Below are 17,940 nucleotides of genomic sequence, written 5' to 3' on the forward strand. Positions count from 1 at the left end.
TGAGCTGTTACACACATCTGACATCGAACAGCAATAAATCTTCCCATTTTGTCCCTCGACTGACTGGATGGCACAGTCTGGATGGACAATGGGGGGGTTAATCAAATCCCAGTCATGGTGATGACCTATAGGCGGGGTCAAGAGCCGCGGCTGGAGGCGAGGCACCGTGATTGGTCGAGAGGTGTCGTGCTGAGAAACACAAAGGTTGTGGTTTAAAGAGAGGAGTGTAGAGAGAGAAAAAGCCAAACAAAGCTGGTGTTTATAAGAAACCTCATAGGAAACACGTGTATGAATAATGGCAAAGATGAAATGGGATGGGATACTGATGTTAGGTCAACTATGAACCACTGGGCACAGTTTTGACCCCCCCAAAAATGGTGGTAACGTTTAACAGAAAAAATATCCTGTTATTGATTTGAATGTGTTTCGAAATGCCAGAAAATAGACGGGGAAAATGCAGTATGTTCTTTGTAAAGATTAAGAAAGAAAAACAACAACAAAAAGCAAAAATGTAAATAAGAAAATGCTGATATAACTGAGCTGTAACTGTGAGGTCAGCCCTGTGACTTCTGTAAAAAAAAAAAATTGCAAACAATAATTAATTAAATTGATAGACTTGTGGGATGTTCCATATGTGCGTATATAGTCAGTTATGCAATTTGAAGTGCGACATATTGCATAACAGCATTTATACCAAACATTTTCTATATGTAAAATATAATTAAAAGCATGAGCTGAAATAAATAAATAGCAGAATTAAGCACCTTTGTTTGTTTGTATCTATAATGAGTCATACAAGTTATTTATTCAACTGCACTAGTACAAATAAAAATGTACCCACGTTCTGTGTTGAATCCCAAAAATGATTGCTCCCTCTCTTATTCACTGAACAATGAGCTGATATAGTAATTATCGTGACCGGCTTACTTGTATAAAGTGCTAAATAATATTACAGAAACACCAAAGAAGATAAATGCACTCGCTGTGACCTGCGCGTCTTTCCACCAGAACAACGGGGATGGGGACGTTTAACGCTCCTGTAATCGATTCTCCACCTGACACTCTGTCTGACACACTGATTTGTCATGACCCTGCACATATGTGAGCACAGGCCTGATGAGCCAATCCAAACACGATCACTGCAGCAGAGCAAAGCATTTAGTCAATTGTGGAATTCCGTAATGGTATAAAGAGATATCAATGAGTGTTATGTTGTGCTAAAAATTAGATCACTTCGACAACATGGGAAGAAACAGTACAAACAGGGAGAGCTCAGGGCAGACAGAAGTTCAAAAATAGGAGTATATTATATGAAACAGTCGGTTTTGGGAATAATACTTTGAAAAATGTATTTGGTTACAGAATACTGATTACCTGCATTAAAATGTACTGCATTTTGTATCATATTCCCTTACTTAGTCCAATCAGATTCATTTCGTACTATTTTCTGAATACTTGAGTACATTGAGTTGTTTTATATTATAGTGTGAAAACATGACCTAGAATGAAAATAGTTTTTTGTGTCACCTCTGGTTACGTATTTATTTCTGAGATAAGATGACAGCTGCATGTGGTCATTATGAGAGCTGCGTTTTTCAATTTTGGCAACTCATTTAGTGCAGGTTGAAGCCTACATTTCATGATCAAACACCATGATATGTTCTAAAGTATCTGCATTCTGAAAACCACCAAATTAATGAGTACAAATAAGTACCGGTATTCTGAATATTTATTGTATTCAGTTACTTAAAAGTGTGAGGCTATAGCTAACATTAAATTAAATGTATTTTTGTAACGCCCAAAATCACAACAGCAGTTGCCTCAAAGGCCTGTGAAAAACAGATTAAACAACGTTCATAGGAAATAAACAAATGTCCCAACATCCCCCCTGTCCATCATCAAGAATAAAACTACAAAAACATGCTGAGCCTCTGCTATCAATACTCCATAAAATACTATGCCGTCTCAATAAAATACTGAACTAAAATGGGAATAAAAAGCATTGAATGTGTGTGTGAAGTGTTGGTTCAATTAGTAAGTGAAAGTGTGTAGTTAACTTGAGGTTACTCAGGGGGGTGCCACCAGCAGAAAGACAGTCCCCTCGCCTAATGACACAACATGTCTTCCTCTCCGGACACAGACCCCTCTTTGTTAATATCCGAGGCCGTATGAGTTCAAACAGAGGGGAGGAGGAGACAGAGTGGACAGTGACTTGCACGTCCTGATAAAGAGATGGGGGCAAAGAGAACCTCTTTCTTCCTGACAGGATGCAGGCCTGTTTAGAGAGGGAGGTTTGAGGAGTGTTAGTGTGGCTCAGGGGTAGTCCCGGAGATGGGAGGGGTGAGAAACACAGAATGAACAGGCTTTCACAGCAGGTTTTGCACGCTTCTCCTGGATCTGTGGTTACAGGGACCATGAAACAAGCATGTGTGTCTGTGCTGGAGCCCGTCAGGCATACAGACTTGACCTTATTACCCAAAGGTAAAACATGGTTTAGAGGGGAACTGTGTGTTGAATTGGTGTTTATATTCTATTGCCCTCAAATAGACTAATCTACAGATTTTACAACATGGAGCAGGTATGAATTGCATGATCTCATAAGCTACAGCTAAATAATTTCAAATTAACTGGGAGTTGCGCGTTTCCTTCGCGCCCGCACCCGACGAGCCCGCTGTTCTTTAGAGCAAAGAGAGGAATGTAAAGGTTTTTGCATGTGAGGTCAATCAGCCAATCACATCTCTGCATTCTCTGAAGATTTGTGCTGAAGAAAGTGTGTGATATTCTGATCAGAACAAAAACAGAATTCTGCTCCACGTCTCAAATCATCTTTATGTTCCTGCTAAATCAACTCAATCAGGGAAATAAAACATTTACATTTATTTTAAAACCATCATTAGACTATTTGAAACAAAATATAATTAATTTGTACATTGTGAAAAATAACTTGGCCTATTCATTATGTATGTTATAATATAATATATAGTCTAATATAAAAGTGGCCAAGTGGCAGAAACATTGTGAAGTTCCCGACCTGGGTTTGTGAAAATGTTCTCAAACTTCACCTCGGAGAAAGTTTATTAGTGACCCCTGACCTGCAGTATATTTCTGTTTCCCCTGAACAAACAACTGGTGCCAGATTCCAAGTTAATATTTTGAGAAATGCAATATTCTCTGTCACTTTCTGAGCATAGGGTGGCACTATATAGCAGAAGAAAGTTGGTTAGGTGTCAATATGTTGTCATGAACTTACAAACTGAAGAAAGACGTGTCCCAGTGCGTGGTGTGGTTGGGGTTCAGGCTGCAGACTGGCTTCTACAGCTGATAAGACTTCTTTGTGCAACTCCAGGATGTCCTCAATATTTGAAAACAAAATCTGTAAAAAAAAAAGAAAATGGGTGATGACAAAATATGAGGTTAAGAAGGAAATAAAACTGTGCTGTATGTATGATTAGAGAAAACAATTAAATAAATACCTTGACATGTTCAGGAGCAAGACACTGCTGATCATCCGGTGTTTGTCTGATTCTTTCTAAAAAGGCCTGGAAGGAAAGAAACAAATTACTAGTTAAACAACATGGTTATGCAGTACATCTATGGTATGTACACTGTACTAAAATAGGTCAGTAACACTAAAGTAGCTGGAAGCTGTATTTAGCATATGGCTTTTTAAGAAGTCAATAAACATATCTGCAATGACATCCACAACAACTGCAATCATGTGTTAGGGCTTTATTTGTTTTGGAGAGTTGTAAAGGAGCATAAATAGATAATTTTGGATAATTACTAATATTGAAATAAAGGAAAGGGACCGTTATGTTGTTAATATTGCTACCAAGACATTTGAAATTACATACAGTGAAGAATAAGTGGCAGGCGCATAGTAACCAGAAAACAAACACAATTCATTAGGTCATGGTGTCATTTTCAGACCCAGTGCAATGTTAAAATGCAACAGATGGGGAAAGGGAAGGATATTGAGGCACGACAAAACTTTGATAAGAATAAAGTTAAAAAGATGTCGTTTAGAGCCATCGCCGACATTTAAATGGAAACTTCCGTTTGTGCAAAACCTTTGAAAGAGGAAGTCAATGTAGAAATGCAAGAGTTTGAGTGGCTATTTAAACCTCACTGTATGCATTACGCATTTGAATCACCTGAGCATTCAACTGCGAAACATCAGCCAAAATAAGCGTCTCATTGTTACTGTCTTCACACATCAGTTCACCGTCGACAAGCGTAACAGGCTCCTGTCAGCCAGCGCTCGGTTCAGTTTGTGTGTGTGTGCGTTGCATCTATTGTGTGTGCAGACTCTGCCAATCCCAACTCTGACTCAAAGGCGAGGTGAAAAGGGGAAGAGAATCTGCAAGCACTTTGTTTTTTTTCTGCCTTCCCCATTGTCGGTCTGTCGCACAGCGCAGTCAGTCTCCTGCTCAGCGTCTGCCTTGTTTCCAGATGTCAACACAGAATTCTGCAGGGGTGAAGGGAGGATAGATATAGAGCTCTAAAACACTAAATAAAAACTGTTCATGGGTTTTATGGTGGGCAGTATGTTGGAAAAAAGCAGGGCAAAACACTCGAGACAGCAAGTGGGCCTTTGAAAAACTGCATATTTGTCCATCTTCAGTTGGACATTTCTTATTGCTGATGTAAAAACTGAATTGCAAAAACTGAAAACGGCTAATTGATGTTTAGGGCTGTAACAATTAGGGATGTTAAAAGAGTTTTTGGTTTATCAATAAATTGTTTGTTTTTTTACATTTAAATTCAGGTCACAGAGCTGAACAAAAACATAATAGTTGTGAGAATCATAGGCAGCAATAGTGAGTAATTTCAGTTCAATCTATACTCCAAAAAAGCAAACTTGCATATAAAGTACTGTTTTATGTTCCAATGTCATTACGGTCTCATTCAGAATTAATTTTGTGAGAATAATGATCCACTAAACATTGTGAATGAAAGGATTGTTTCACAGTCATTTGGTCATAGTGCCAACAATTGTGAATAATAGAAAAACAAAGATCTGATACTGCAACATCCCTAGTAACAATATTATTGACAGTTTTCCATCTAAAAACATCCTTTTGCCGCAGGGTACACATATCCCAGATCCTTTGCTTGTTCCAGCGCAGCAACATCAAACAACTTTCTAAATCTTAAAAGTTTAATTATGTATGAGATAAGATTTACACTACGAGTATCATTTAAAATGGAACAAGTCATTAGATCTCATTTCTACAGCAAATTGAAGTCTTGCTCTTTATTGTTGCCCATCATCAGAAGCTCAACGTGTGCCCATAATGAAAGACTGGCATTTATAATCACACATTGGCTCTAAAGATAGGCCACTGCCAACTGAGCAGCCAGGCAGCAATCATATCATTTCCCAAAGGACTGTGCAGTTTGGGAGGGTTGTCTCCACTTTACTTCAGCCTTTATTTGCATTTACACAAGTCAGACCAGAATAGAAAGCAAAGGTCTTAACCACAGGGAGCTGTGACCTTGCTAATTAAGATCAGTATTAAAGGGAAGCAGTGTTTTTGAATGGTTTGTGGACACGATTGTGCTTCAGGCAAAGGATAATTAAGTCGACCATATGCCACTTGTACCATATCCACAGTGAAGAAGTCAGCTGCACAAACAACTGTCACGATCAGAGAAGGTGAATCAATTCTAAATATGTCACTTCAACAATATATCAAGTTAAGCAGTTTAAAATAGACATTATGCGTTTTCAATTTGAACGCTTGAATGTGAACGCTTTGAATCTAGGGTGAAAGTGAGTGAGGCCACCAGTTCCAATGTGCACAAAGAAGTCACATTCACATTAATGAGATAAGAGAAGGTGATGGTGGCTTAGGCAGCACTTCAGCCACATTTCCACCAGTCAGTCTCAGGGCAGCTGTGGCTTCTGAAGAGACTTAACACCACAGAGTGTCGGGGAGAACAAATAATGGTTTACTGTAGAGTTGTGAGACGTGTGTTAGGCTTGTAAAGAGCCATATAAACTACTAAACCATTATTATTATTGCTGTGAAAATAATGGTTCAGCAGGGCTGGACAAATGGTTAACAAAAATAAAGCAGAGATGTAGAGGGAGTTGAGGGACGAAGGGATGAAATGGGAGGAAAAAAAGTGTTGAACAAACCAGCCCAGATTGCAGTTGTTCCCTTTGACATCTCCGACAGGCTTCAGTCTCTTCACATGTGCCACACAGATGTGGAGATGGAAGCATCAGCAGAACAGGGAGCAGTTGGACAGACAACAAAGAGATCCTTTCAGACACAACCTGGCCATTCTCACCCTGGTTGTATTGGCTGTTGTCATTGTTCCATAACAAAGCACACATGGACAATTCTCTGCCCACCTTCAAAAGAGACACTGACACAACCATGGCTGCTGCATTACTGCTACCAACAAAGGACAACTTTCTGAGGACTCCCAGCAGACTACTTGTACTAAGACCATTTTAGACAGAAAGAGGTGTCAAAAAACAAGAATGTTATTTGTTTAGACCTCCCATAGAGGTCATGTCGGCAACGACCACACACTTTGTATGCACCACGTTTTAACAGTCCATTAATTATTGTATCATAAAAGGGACGTCTCTGATATCTTGATTTTTTTTTTAGAAACTCATTACTTTTTAATCCAACAAAAAAGAGAAAATATGCAGTAATTGATATGCTGGGATCCCTGGGGCTGAATATAGAAATAAAATGGAGACATTTACTTGGTTTAAGTTAAAGTTATAGCTTCTTTACTTCTTTACATTACTCAAATGTTTTCTTCGTCATGATTAGTGTTTAGCGGCTCTAGTCATTAGTGTTTGCTAACTACGACACAATATTTACATTTCATACATCCCAATGAATGCATATATTTACATTATGAGCAATTTAATATGACCCAGCCCTTCCAAACATTTTTTTTTGTGTGTTTTACAACCGTGAAATGTGGTGCAGGAACAAAAGCTTGCGTCTATGTTGATGCTGCATCTTTGGGCTGATTCTAATTCACATCTGTCAAACAAACTAAACCGACTGAATTGTTTTGCACTTTTGATGTGGTCATGGTGTGCATAATATAGAAGTCGGGTACATACACATAATATTTGTTTAATTTTTACACACAACTACAGAGACAGATATTTAAGTTAGATGCAAAGTCAAGGTCAGTACTCCACAATGAGCAGCCAGTCAGGAAGCAGAGCTGACAGTGTAACTCTGCACTGCTTGTACACATTACTAGTTAATCGGCTTGTAGAGACAGCGGGTTACCAGGAATAGTCCATGTTTACTTTCATATCTCCCTCTGCACTCTCGATGACAGCAAACTGATGCCACTAATCATATGAATGAACCAAAACAATCTGAATCTCCACCAACAACACATTTTCTCATTTATTTTTTATCAAAACAATCTACGGTCAACAAAATATTCAAGTGTGAAAAGATACAAGATGTTGCTGTTAAACTTTGACTGGGTGCAGCCTGTTGCTTGTGGCCCTTTTTTTTTAGCTATGCATGCAAAACATAATTACTCCCAGATAGTCAAAAATAATGATGACATAACTGGATGTTAATAATTGTGGCTCAGATGGGACCCAGATCCATTTGAAATCCCATACTGAGGGAAGGGCTCAGCTGCTGTTGATGTGGCTTGTAATGGCTTTATGCTACAGAGACCATAGGCAATGTGGTGAGGTGCTTATGATGTTATCCCAGGAGAACGCAAAACAAAACTAGAGACCACAAACCGATGCTATCTGCACAGTGCAAAAGTCATAGAATGTCAGGGACAGGCCAGGCTAAAAGGGAAATGTCTTATCTGCTAAAAAAGAAAAAAAAAGCCATAACAAAACAAAATACACTAATCAATGCAATGGAATATGGCTGAAACAAGAAGCGACAACAAAAACTTAATAATAATAGTAGAATCTCAATTTGTGTCCTGTTAATCCTTGTCTCAACCAAAATATTTAACAACATGGATTAGGCATATTATTAGATTTATTCATCTAGCCCTGCAGATTTTTTGCCAGCAAAAATGCACAATGGCTCTGATGATGATTCTTCTGAGCTCCATGAAAACCTGTAGTTCTCAAAACAAAAGCGTGCCTGTGACACATATTCATATTGAACCCATTACAGAAGGAGGTTTGTAATTAAAATGATGGCAACAATGACATGGCATGAATAAAATGTCAACTTGATTTAATTAAATGAAAACTTCCAATCTATTGCTCTATTCTTATAGGAAATATGCAGGGCACCTCGATGTCATTTTGAAACTATTTGTCAAAACATTCATTCAAAAATTACAAAAAAAATATGCCAACTATGCTTTCAATAAGGTGGAATCTCAACAGATAAACGTGCAGTTTAGTCATACACTCAAAATCCTCCATCAGTGTGAATTGCCTTCTCGTAAAATACGGTAAGTAGCTGACTATGTCACTGTAGACAAAAGTCTAGCACGAGCCGCTTGCAAAATGACCACATTTAGCCAGGGTGTAATGTCCAGCCCAGCTTCCTCACTGCCCACTTACAGTAATAAACATGAAGGAAATATGATTGTGAGTGTCAAAAGCAATGCACAAACAGGAAGCAGGGCAGTAACTGTGCAAGTGAGACTATGCCTCTCATAATGGGACATGAAATCATTTTACTCTTAATCTTCATAACAGGGGGTTCCATCCATGACAAAAACATCAGCATGAGATTTGGATTTTGTCTACAAGAAAGAAAATCTCTGCGCATCCATAAAAATGAAAATACAGCTTTTGTAATTTGTCAATATCATGTTTGAAAAAGAGGAATGGCCCATCTAAGTGAAGTGTCCAATATACTATAACGCTACATAACAACGTACATTGTAGTCCTGAACTAGTGATCTTCAACATAGAAGTAGAACCTTTCCTGTTATGGCCAGCGCTTGGGTCAAAGGGATGACTTGGCTTGGGGGCTGGTTGCTCACTGTGTGGTTACCAGTGCGAGAAGGGGCTCTAGACAGTAAAGTGAGGTTACAGACAGACCATATGCTACACTTGGTTCTGTGTTCGCTTCAGTGGACAGCGAGTAAGAGACCTGCTGCCCTCACGTCTGCCCTGTCTGCATCTACCACTCTTCAAGCCAACTACAAAAAACAAAGTTACTCGAATGCTTGGCTCACAGGTTAGGGGTAACCTGAAATGTTCCTTCATTGAGCAAAAACGGAGAAATGATTTGTGTAATGTCAGAAAACTACAGCGCAAGCGTGGAAATGGGACAAACGTAGGATGAGTTACAACATGACAGAAAGTCTCGTGCAGTCAGTCATAGCGTGTCCATTTAAACTATTGCTAAAACTGCACTTCCTCACATGTAATCCGGAACATTACAGTATGTTGCGAATGGTCTCAGCCACAGCCATTCATTCCTGTCCAAATGCTGTATTAATTGTGACTGTACACACTGAAACAATGTCACCTATTCATAATTTAATAAAACATGTTCAAAGTGAAAGCATTGGCCGACTGTTGATGCCACATACAGTAGACTGTGGCATTAATCCACACTAAGGCCATCTAAAATATGTTCCAAGTAGCCAAAGAGGATCATTCTTCCGACACAGTGGTTTTTAATGGGCCCTGAGAATCTGATTCGTTCCCACATCCACAATTTTTTTCCTTCAGCTCAGACCCTTAACATTTATAAAGAGCATCTCATCTTAGATAAAACAACCAGTCAAAACAATGAATCAATTAAGTGTCCCTATTTTATGAAGAGGATAGGGTGGCACGGGGCCGTTCTGGAGAGGTTGCAGGGGCCATTTAGGGGTCGACATGGCATGAAATTGAATAAATAAATGAAGAAATCCCCTTTTTGTGGCCCAGGCTGCACAGCCAGAGAATGGCCTGTGGCATTGCCACAATGTGGGACCTGAGCTCGCCTCCCTCTGATGCTGTAATTAACATCTCGCCCCCTCCAATCAGTACCTCCCTCCAGCTTCCCAGAGAAACCCTTTCTGACTGAGCCAATCACCACAACACAAAGTCTTCTTTGAATCTAGTCCACTTTCTCTCTCATTCACTTCCGCTTTCAAGGACTTTAAACTCCAGGGCACTTTGAGGGGCTCACACGGACTGAGGACAAACACAATTGACAGTTCTAAATAAATCATTTAAATAAACATTAATCTTTAACACTAGTAGTGCTGTAATGATACTAACATTTCAAACTCGATGATAATAGACTCTCCATACTTTTGACAAACAATATTGTCAATATTTGTCTCACTTCTTTTAGGTCTTTATGCAACTTGACATTTATCTTATGAATTAATTAAATGATGTATTTATTTGAATAAGGACAGTGCACAATACCCAATGTGTAAACAACAGCTTTAACATAAATATGCTAAACTTCATCTGTTGTCCTAAAGTTAAAAAAAAAAACACTAAACATTCACACAACAGACTAGTTGACATTACAAGACATAAACCTAACAGACATGTCCACAGATCTGAGGCGTTACAGAGAAAACAGATTACGGTATTTACAGTGAAAGCATAAGATCAGCTGTGGGTCCATGAATTTTTAAGAACTGTTTTGAAGTTTGAGTAATTGTTACAGTTTCTGATGTGCTCTGGCAGTGTGTTCCATCATTTTGGGCCTCTGAGAAGACACCACGGTTTGGCTAAACTTTGTCCTGCTCCATTGTACATAGCAGTCTCCTCTGGTTAATGCTGATCTGCAGACATCATAAACAGACTGCCGGGACCATCTGGACAACTAGACATGTAAGGTTAGCACTGCTGTTAGGGCTGTTGAGTGAGCCCCCTGCAACCTGAAGCTCCCCACAGCTGTTCACGTCTGATAGATAAAGCAGTAACAAGGGCGGTTAAATTGTGTCAGACAAACAAAGGTTGAAAACACTTACCGGCAATAGTATTAATTGCATACATCAGTCAGTATTTCAGTGCTGCCCATATTTAACCTGGCAGGTAAGATAACAGGAGCAAACAGGACCTCAGGAATATAAAGTTCTGAAGACTTCCAAATTATGATGCAACTGACCTACATTCTAAGCTTCTGATGTGGCAGTGTCTAATGACAAAAATGCACACACCAAAAATAATCTTGCCTTTATCTTGAGCGCAATCTGCAGCAGAATCTGTCTGTTGTAAGAATCCTCCTTTTGTTGAATGTCAAAAGCATATTCACCCGATGTGCACTTCAGTATGTCATAAATCACAGCTGGAGGCAAAGTCCTCAAATCCAAGAGGAGCAGGAGAGGGGTGGGGGGCTGTCTCTGTCACGCCAAATCATTACGCCATTTCCTACATCGCTCCCTGTCAGTGAGTGAGAACAAAGTTTTCCTCACATGTATGACTCAAGCTTTTAATATGCTTCATTAGCTGGCAAACGTGTCAGCACATTGTACAGATGCCTAAATGGAAAGGTCCCCCAGCCCTCGTGAACATTCTCCAACAGTTTTCCCAACGCAATAAGTGGAAATAAGAAAGTGAAATAACAAGTATGATGATGAGCAAAACAACAGCACTTAGCGAGTTAGCTTTCTCCCGGTTACACACTTGAAACTGAGAGCACCGAGAGCCCCCAACAAGCAACAATGGAGGCCCACTTGGCAGGCCGATGTGAATGTGTGTGGTATTTCTTCTTTGTTGCTGTGTGTCATGTGAACAGCTTCCTGGCAGACATGAAGCCGCTCAGAGCCACATTCTGGACTCCAGAAACCATCCCTGACGACTTCTTACCAAAAAGGTGGATATTAATGTCCCACCACGTAAGATTGCAGCCAAAGAATAAACTAAAACACAGCATTTATTTTATTAAGGTTGTGCATCCTTACTATCAGCGGACTTGCCTTTCCATAAACCTGACCCATAATTTGGCTTAGTGGAGGGCATGCCACCTGCTTGTCTCCATGGAAATGTTTATCTTTTGCCCAGAATTTTTCCAAAAATGTATTAACCTTTTCCATCTCCAAACAGAATGTTAGAAAGTTCACAAAAGTTCAAACTGTTCAGAGGGAGACACCAAAAAGCTCATTCACAGACTGCGCAGTGGTCACGCCTCTCGCATTATGCTGAGCCTCATTCATAAAGTTTCACCAGGGTTGTTCTACTCGCAAGGTAAAGTGTCCTGTGATAATAGGCTACATCTACCTGACGCAGAGCTCTCCTCCTGTTTTCTCCTTCTGCTCGGTCCTCTGTTAGAGCGAGTGATCACGTGCTTTCACGCACATGCATACACCGCACGCACTGCCCCGTATCACCACTCTGCAGTGGGACAAGGGCGCTCCCGCCCGAGGCCACGCAAATCCGCCTGATCCTGCAGCATTTAACCCGTGAGAAATCCTGTCCGTCATAGGTCTCTAGTCAGGGCAGCTAAGGCAGGAGCTGATGGGGCTCGCCTCCTCTACAGCTTGGCCCACACCGGCCCATTTATCCATCAGTCCACCCTTGCCTGTCAATCACTGTATATATGTCTTTAGTTTATTTTCCCTTCAGGTTAGATTTTTATTTTGGGCACAGTGAAGATTTTCTGTGCAAGTGGAAATGCATGTGATTACTATTGCATTACATCTTGCATTACTTTAGTTGTTAGGATTTGTTCAAATCTGCTTTAAAACCAAAATTGCTAATTGCAATCACAATTAATTACAAATCCACATATCCAGATATAAGTGACCTCTAGACACATGAACAAAGAAAAATAAATGTTTTAAAACTTATAAGAGAATTTCTTCTCCTTTTGTTGCAATCCATTTATTAAGATAGTTGTCACACAAACTGTTTAAGTTGTCTTTGCTTACTTGATCCCGCTGTGCAGTGCCTGTGACCCCTGACAAAGCTGCACATCTGGTTGTGTTTGACAAGACCAACAAACATTTTAGGCTGCAATCCCAGCTTAAATCTGTGTAAGGAAGCGCTGGAGGGAGGCTGACCACAGCTCTTCGGACGGTCTAATCTCTGGCCTGATGCCTGCTCCGTCACCACTTCACAAGAACGGACAATCTAAGAGACAACAGCTGGAATCATTTTTAAGTTTTAAGTAAATGTCCAGTTTTGAGGGAAAAAACTTTAAAGTTTCTCACAGCTGTTACAAATATCAATATCTAACTTACATTAAAATATTACAATGGGAGAAGGGTCATCTTCTTGAAGCTTGACTGGCATTGTACATAACTCAAGCAGATCTCAACATCTTTTCAGTCCACACAAACATACTTATTTGGACATTGATGAAGTCATAATCCTGCAGACCACATTAGTGATCTCATAGGCACACTGTTCCAAATCAAGACAACGTATCAAAGTATTATATTCTATTTCAGTCTGTAGGGAGGCGCATGTCAGCATTTGGCACATCACAGACGAGTTGAGAGTAGAACTGCTAGATTTGGGAAATAAATGTGTTTTTTTAAAAAGTAATAATAAATATAGCGGCAATGATCGGCCCTCGCCACACCGCCGCCACGCCCCAATAGTCCTTTTATTACGCCTACTGCTGAATCTGTGACGCTGTCACATCTTCTCCCCTTTGTTTTACCATCAAAAAGCAATTTTATTTTCAATTCTTGGCAAAATGTGCGGCTTTGCCGCACAGACACCGTGACTCTTTGAATAAAAATGTGAATAACTTTTGACGGTTCACCCCTGAAGATGAGTCTCACCAAATTTCAGGTTAATAGGGCTAACGCCCTGGGAGGAGTTTGTGAAAGTCTAAAGTGTAAACATGTTCTGGCGATTTCCCCATTGGAATAACATGGGAGGTTTTGGTCATCGCTACGGCAAAACCATAACAATTATGACATGGGTCTCATTGACTTTTTTGATGGGGATGCTAAAATTGAGTTGTGTGTCAAATTTCATAAAATTTCGCAAAACTAAACATTTAACCTCCATTTAAAATCTGTAGGGGGCGCTGTGGTGCCAAATTAATTTATTTCACTTCAAGTACGTTTAGCGCAAAGAGTTTAACAACTGATTCTAATTTGACGCAATTCGGACTTTATCTGCGCAAACGGCAGAAATGTTAAATTTGGGAGATTTCTGAAATTCTAGCTAAAGTTTGCGGCTTCGCCGCACAGAGACCGTGACAGGTATCAATGTAATTTGAATAACTTTTGATGTCCCACTCCTCAGTAGCATTTTCACCAAATTTCAGCTTTTTAGAGCCAACGCCCTGGGAGGAGTTCGTAAAAGTATGACGTGAAAAACTCCCAAGTCCTGCTTAGCCATTTTTGAACCAATATGGCCGACATTTGGTTGGGCGGACGGCGTTGCCGTAATAATATTTTTTACTTCTCTTGTCACCATCTACCTCTGCGCCAAATTTCATGATTCTACGATCAGATTTTTTTGGGTCATTTCCTATCTCTCAATGCATTTTTGGTACATTTGGGGGCGCTGACGCGCCAATTTTTTTATTTTACAAAAGGGAAATAGCCAGAATGTAGAGAGGCACGATTTTTAGAGGTGTGCAAATTTTTGTGACTTTTGTCAATGTTCACTGGGTGAAAAATAGGGGGGTTGGTCCCGAGAAGAAAGAAGAAGAAGAAGAAGAAAGAATAATATTCCGATGCGAAAACAATGTTTCCCATTTATCAAATATCATAAACTATACATTTTCGGAAAGCGCTCGCGCTTTCCTACTTCATGGTGTGGGTCCCTGGTCACTGACGGGTACTTTCGTTAATTTTGAGTGGGCTCCCCCCACTTTGTGTTTTTGGCCCTCTTTACAGTAATAATGTTCAATTTTTGCATTACATGTTTATATGCACGGAACATGTAAGAGATGGGGAACGTATTCGTGAGCTACTTAGGGCAAATGAGTGCTTTATATATATGATGATGATGGCGATATACATCCCAATATAAAGTGCTCGTTTAGTGCGCACTTTTGCATGGGCTTCGCCCATTTACAACGGTAATGTTCCATTTTCCTACTACTAATTAGTATGCACGGGGCGTGCGTGAGTGAAGGAGTGCGTTAGTGAGTGTTTGGAAGTGGGCGAGCGCTTCGCGCTCGATTTCGTGCGCACTTTCGCAGCCGTGCTTCGCACGGCCTTACGAGATTAATAGGCCTCTCGCCAGCTTGTGGCGCTCGGGCCTAATAATAAATAAAAAATAAAAATAATGATTACGTATTTCCAAACATTTTTGTAGATGTTTAAAATACAGGGTTAACAGGTTATACTAATAGGATATATCGGTTGGCTGATATTGTCGGCTGATATTCCACATATGCATGTTATACATTATTTTAAAACTTAGACTCTCTAGAATACTGACAGATTAATGTAGCGCAGCTCCATTTCTTGCAGTAGTCTGGTTGTGTGTCTGGGATGCTGTAGTGCAGCTGCGGCTCCAGAGTGACCCTCCTGTTTGTGTGCACTATGACCATTCATGGCTCTGACTGAGGCGGCGCTGGATTTAGATACTCTGAACTCGGCTACAAACTCAATAATAAAAGTGAACTTCATCACAGCTCACACGAGTGACAACATAAGACTTATTTTTGAGTAAAGAGTCAGAGAGTCAGAGAAGATTCTGGTCAGGTAACGGCAGCACACACGCCGCTGCTGCTGTAGTCGACAGCAACATGCGGGATTATAATCACTACGGACAATCGTTTGAAGTCAAGATTAAAATAAATCTTATTTTGGAAGAGTTGTGATCTGAGGTGGCCTGTCTGAGTGATGAGAGTTGTAAATGTCTCTGCTTTGATGCTTCATTTCTATTGTACACTTTAGTTTAGCTCATGAAGTGAAGATCAGCCCTATATTCCCCGGGACCTGCACAATGGCTGGATATGCCGCTATATGTTATGCTGCTAAACCATACATTTATGCACAACTATTGGGGATGTGGAACCGTATATGTAGTTGAACCAGGAGCCTATTCTATCATTTGAGGAGATTCAAGACAACATCATTCAACAACATGCATGGAATGGACATACCAGGGAATACCGGGACCTTTTCAAATATGAGTTATTGTAGTACTCTCGTTCATAGAAAAGGGGGAACATAGGGACCAGGGAACATAGGTCCTGGGGAATATTAGGTATGCACCCCATGAAGTGCCAACACAACACTGTAAACATTTCCTCTGTGCTCTCATTGGCTACTGTAAAGTGATTCTGGCTGCATATGTGTTTACTGGCCTCACATTGAGATGTAAACGAGCGAGGCGTTAATGGTCAGAATTAACACATTAATTACCACGGGGCGCATGGATTACTTAGGCTCGCCGCAACTTTAGGCTCATTAATTCACTTTAATAGTTTATCAAAAAGAATGTTGTTCAAACAAACGTTCAGCCGTTAAAACTTACGGTTAAGAGGCAAATTAACAATAAATGTCACCTTAATAAACCCAATTTATAATGAATAGAGCTCAACACATTTTTTATAAATCAGCCGCCAACTATTTATTTTACAATACTGAATGTATCGGCACCTCCAAACAGCATATGATCAGCCCCCAAAAACCCATATCGGTCGGGTCCTACACACCATCATATTTTGTAGTTTGCAGAAAAAATTATGTCATCTAAACAGTAACTGCAGCTCGGGATGTCACAATATCAAATTTCAGTGTCTCAGAATAAAAAAACAGCCAGATTCAACAATTATTCAAATATTATATGATTGCTTACACCATGACCAAACATCAGTGAAATCTTTAATATTCTTTAATCCGCATTGCCTAATCTTTCTCTAATCTATCTTAAAATTCCTTTACGAAAAAAACTTAAAAATATCCCTAACCCTTTAATGTGTATTGAGATGCATAGATTACATAGATTGAAGCAAAAAGATTTATCTTTGCTTCTAAAAATGTCACAGTATAAGTACAGCTCTTACGATTATCAAAAAGCTGCCTTCACGTTTTGCTGACCAGTTAAATGTGTTTTTATTGCGATATATCTTGAAGCTGCACTCATAGGCCTGGACAGTTCCAAGTTCCGTGGGTGTTCTATAGATTTCCTTGTAACTCGAATCCTAAGTGAAGTAGTTTGTCCCCTAGTTGTTCACACTTGAATATACCATTACTCAAACCAACCCCTAAAACTCAAAAGGGTCACGCCAGGACAGCCAGAGTCTAAAGTGCATGGGACAGGTTCTCAAGTTTTTCTAAATAATATGACTTTATTTGTTGGGATAGAATCTGTGGTAAACTTTTATCATAGTTTTACATCAGTCAAGTAGCAATCTGTGAAGAAAAAATTAATAATCTGTCATCCAAAAAACACAGGAACTATTTACACAAAACCGACAAAATAAAATGTGCTATTATTATTAATCAAATCATAACTATTGATTAATTTACAGGGATTTTGATTCTTGTTCATGGGATAACAGTTATGTCATATCTACAACTTATGTAAAACCAGAACGTACTATTATAAACGTCACCAAAATTGTCAGACTGGAGGGGAAAGGCAAACATGTTTGTTAAATCTTAAATATAATCATGTTGACTATGTTTTAATGAAATGTGTAGTCCAACTTGCCATTACACATCCATTTCTGTTAATTAATCAAAATAAAAGAGTAAAGATATATGAAATATCCCCATGTGTGGACAATAAAGGATTATCTTATCTTATATCAACGTACAGTACATTTTGGGCTCTGTTAAGCTCTACAATGCGTCCTTGTCTCCCCACAGAATGCAAAAAGTAAGTGATTTGTATAGAGCACACTTTTCTGAATACATAACACTACATCTCAACCACATCAAAGCCCATGCTCTGAACTGAACACGTATTTCAAATGGTGTTAACGCCCAGTGTGACCGACATCGAGAATGCATTTTTTTCCCCTTTTTGACATCATGCCTCCGGGTGTTACAGTGGTTTAGACTTGTTAACTCGAATACTTTGAATTCTTCCAACAGTCTTATGCCTCGAAGAAATGGCTTATC

The 17,940-nt window shown here is 39.6% G+C and overlaps 1 protein-coding gene across 2 annotated transcripts in view; it reads right to left on the reverse strand.

The window, feature by feature from the left end:
- prex1 (phosphatidylinositol-3,4,5-trisphosphate-dependent Rac exchange factor 1) overlaps positions 1 to 17,940 on the reverse strand; it is a 74,004-nt gene that overhangs the window by 48,582 nt on the left and 7,482 nt on the right. For both annotated transcript variants that reach the window (XM_072449563.1, XM_072449561.1), the window contains exons 2-3: positions 3,474 to 3,539; positions 3,251 to 3,373 (exon numbers count right to left, since the gene is read on the reverse strand). In XM_072449563.1, the coding sequence (XP_072305664.1) occupies positions 3,251 to 3,373; positions 3,474 to 3,539 (189 nt within the window). The remainder of the gene's footprint in view (positions 1 to 3,250; positions 3,374 to 3,473; positions 3,540 to 17,940) is intronic.

Source organism: Eucyclogobius newberryi, unplaced genomic scaffold (assembly GCF_026437365.1).
Source record: "Eucyclogobius newberryi isolate DKJ021-1_F unplaced genomic scaffold, fEucNew1.0.hap1 SCAF_17, whole genome shotgun sequence".
NCBI lineage: Eukaryota > Metazoa > Chordata > Actinopteri > Gobiiformes > Gobiidae > Eucyclogobius > Eucyclogobius newberryi.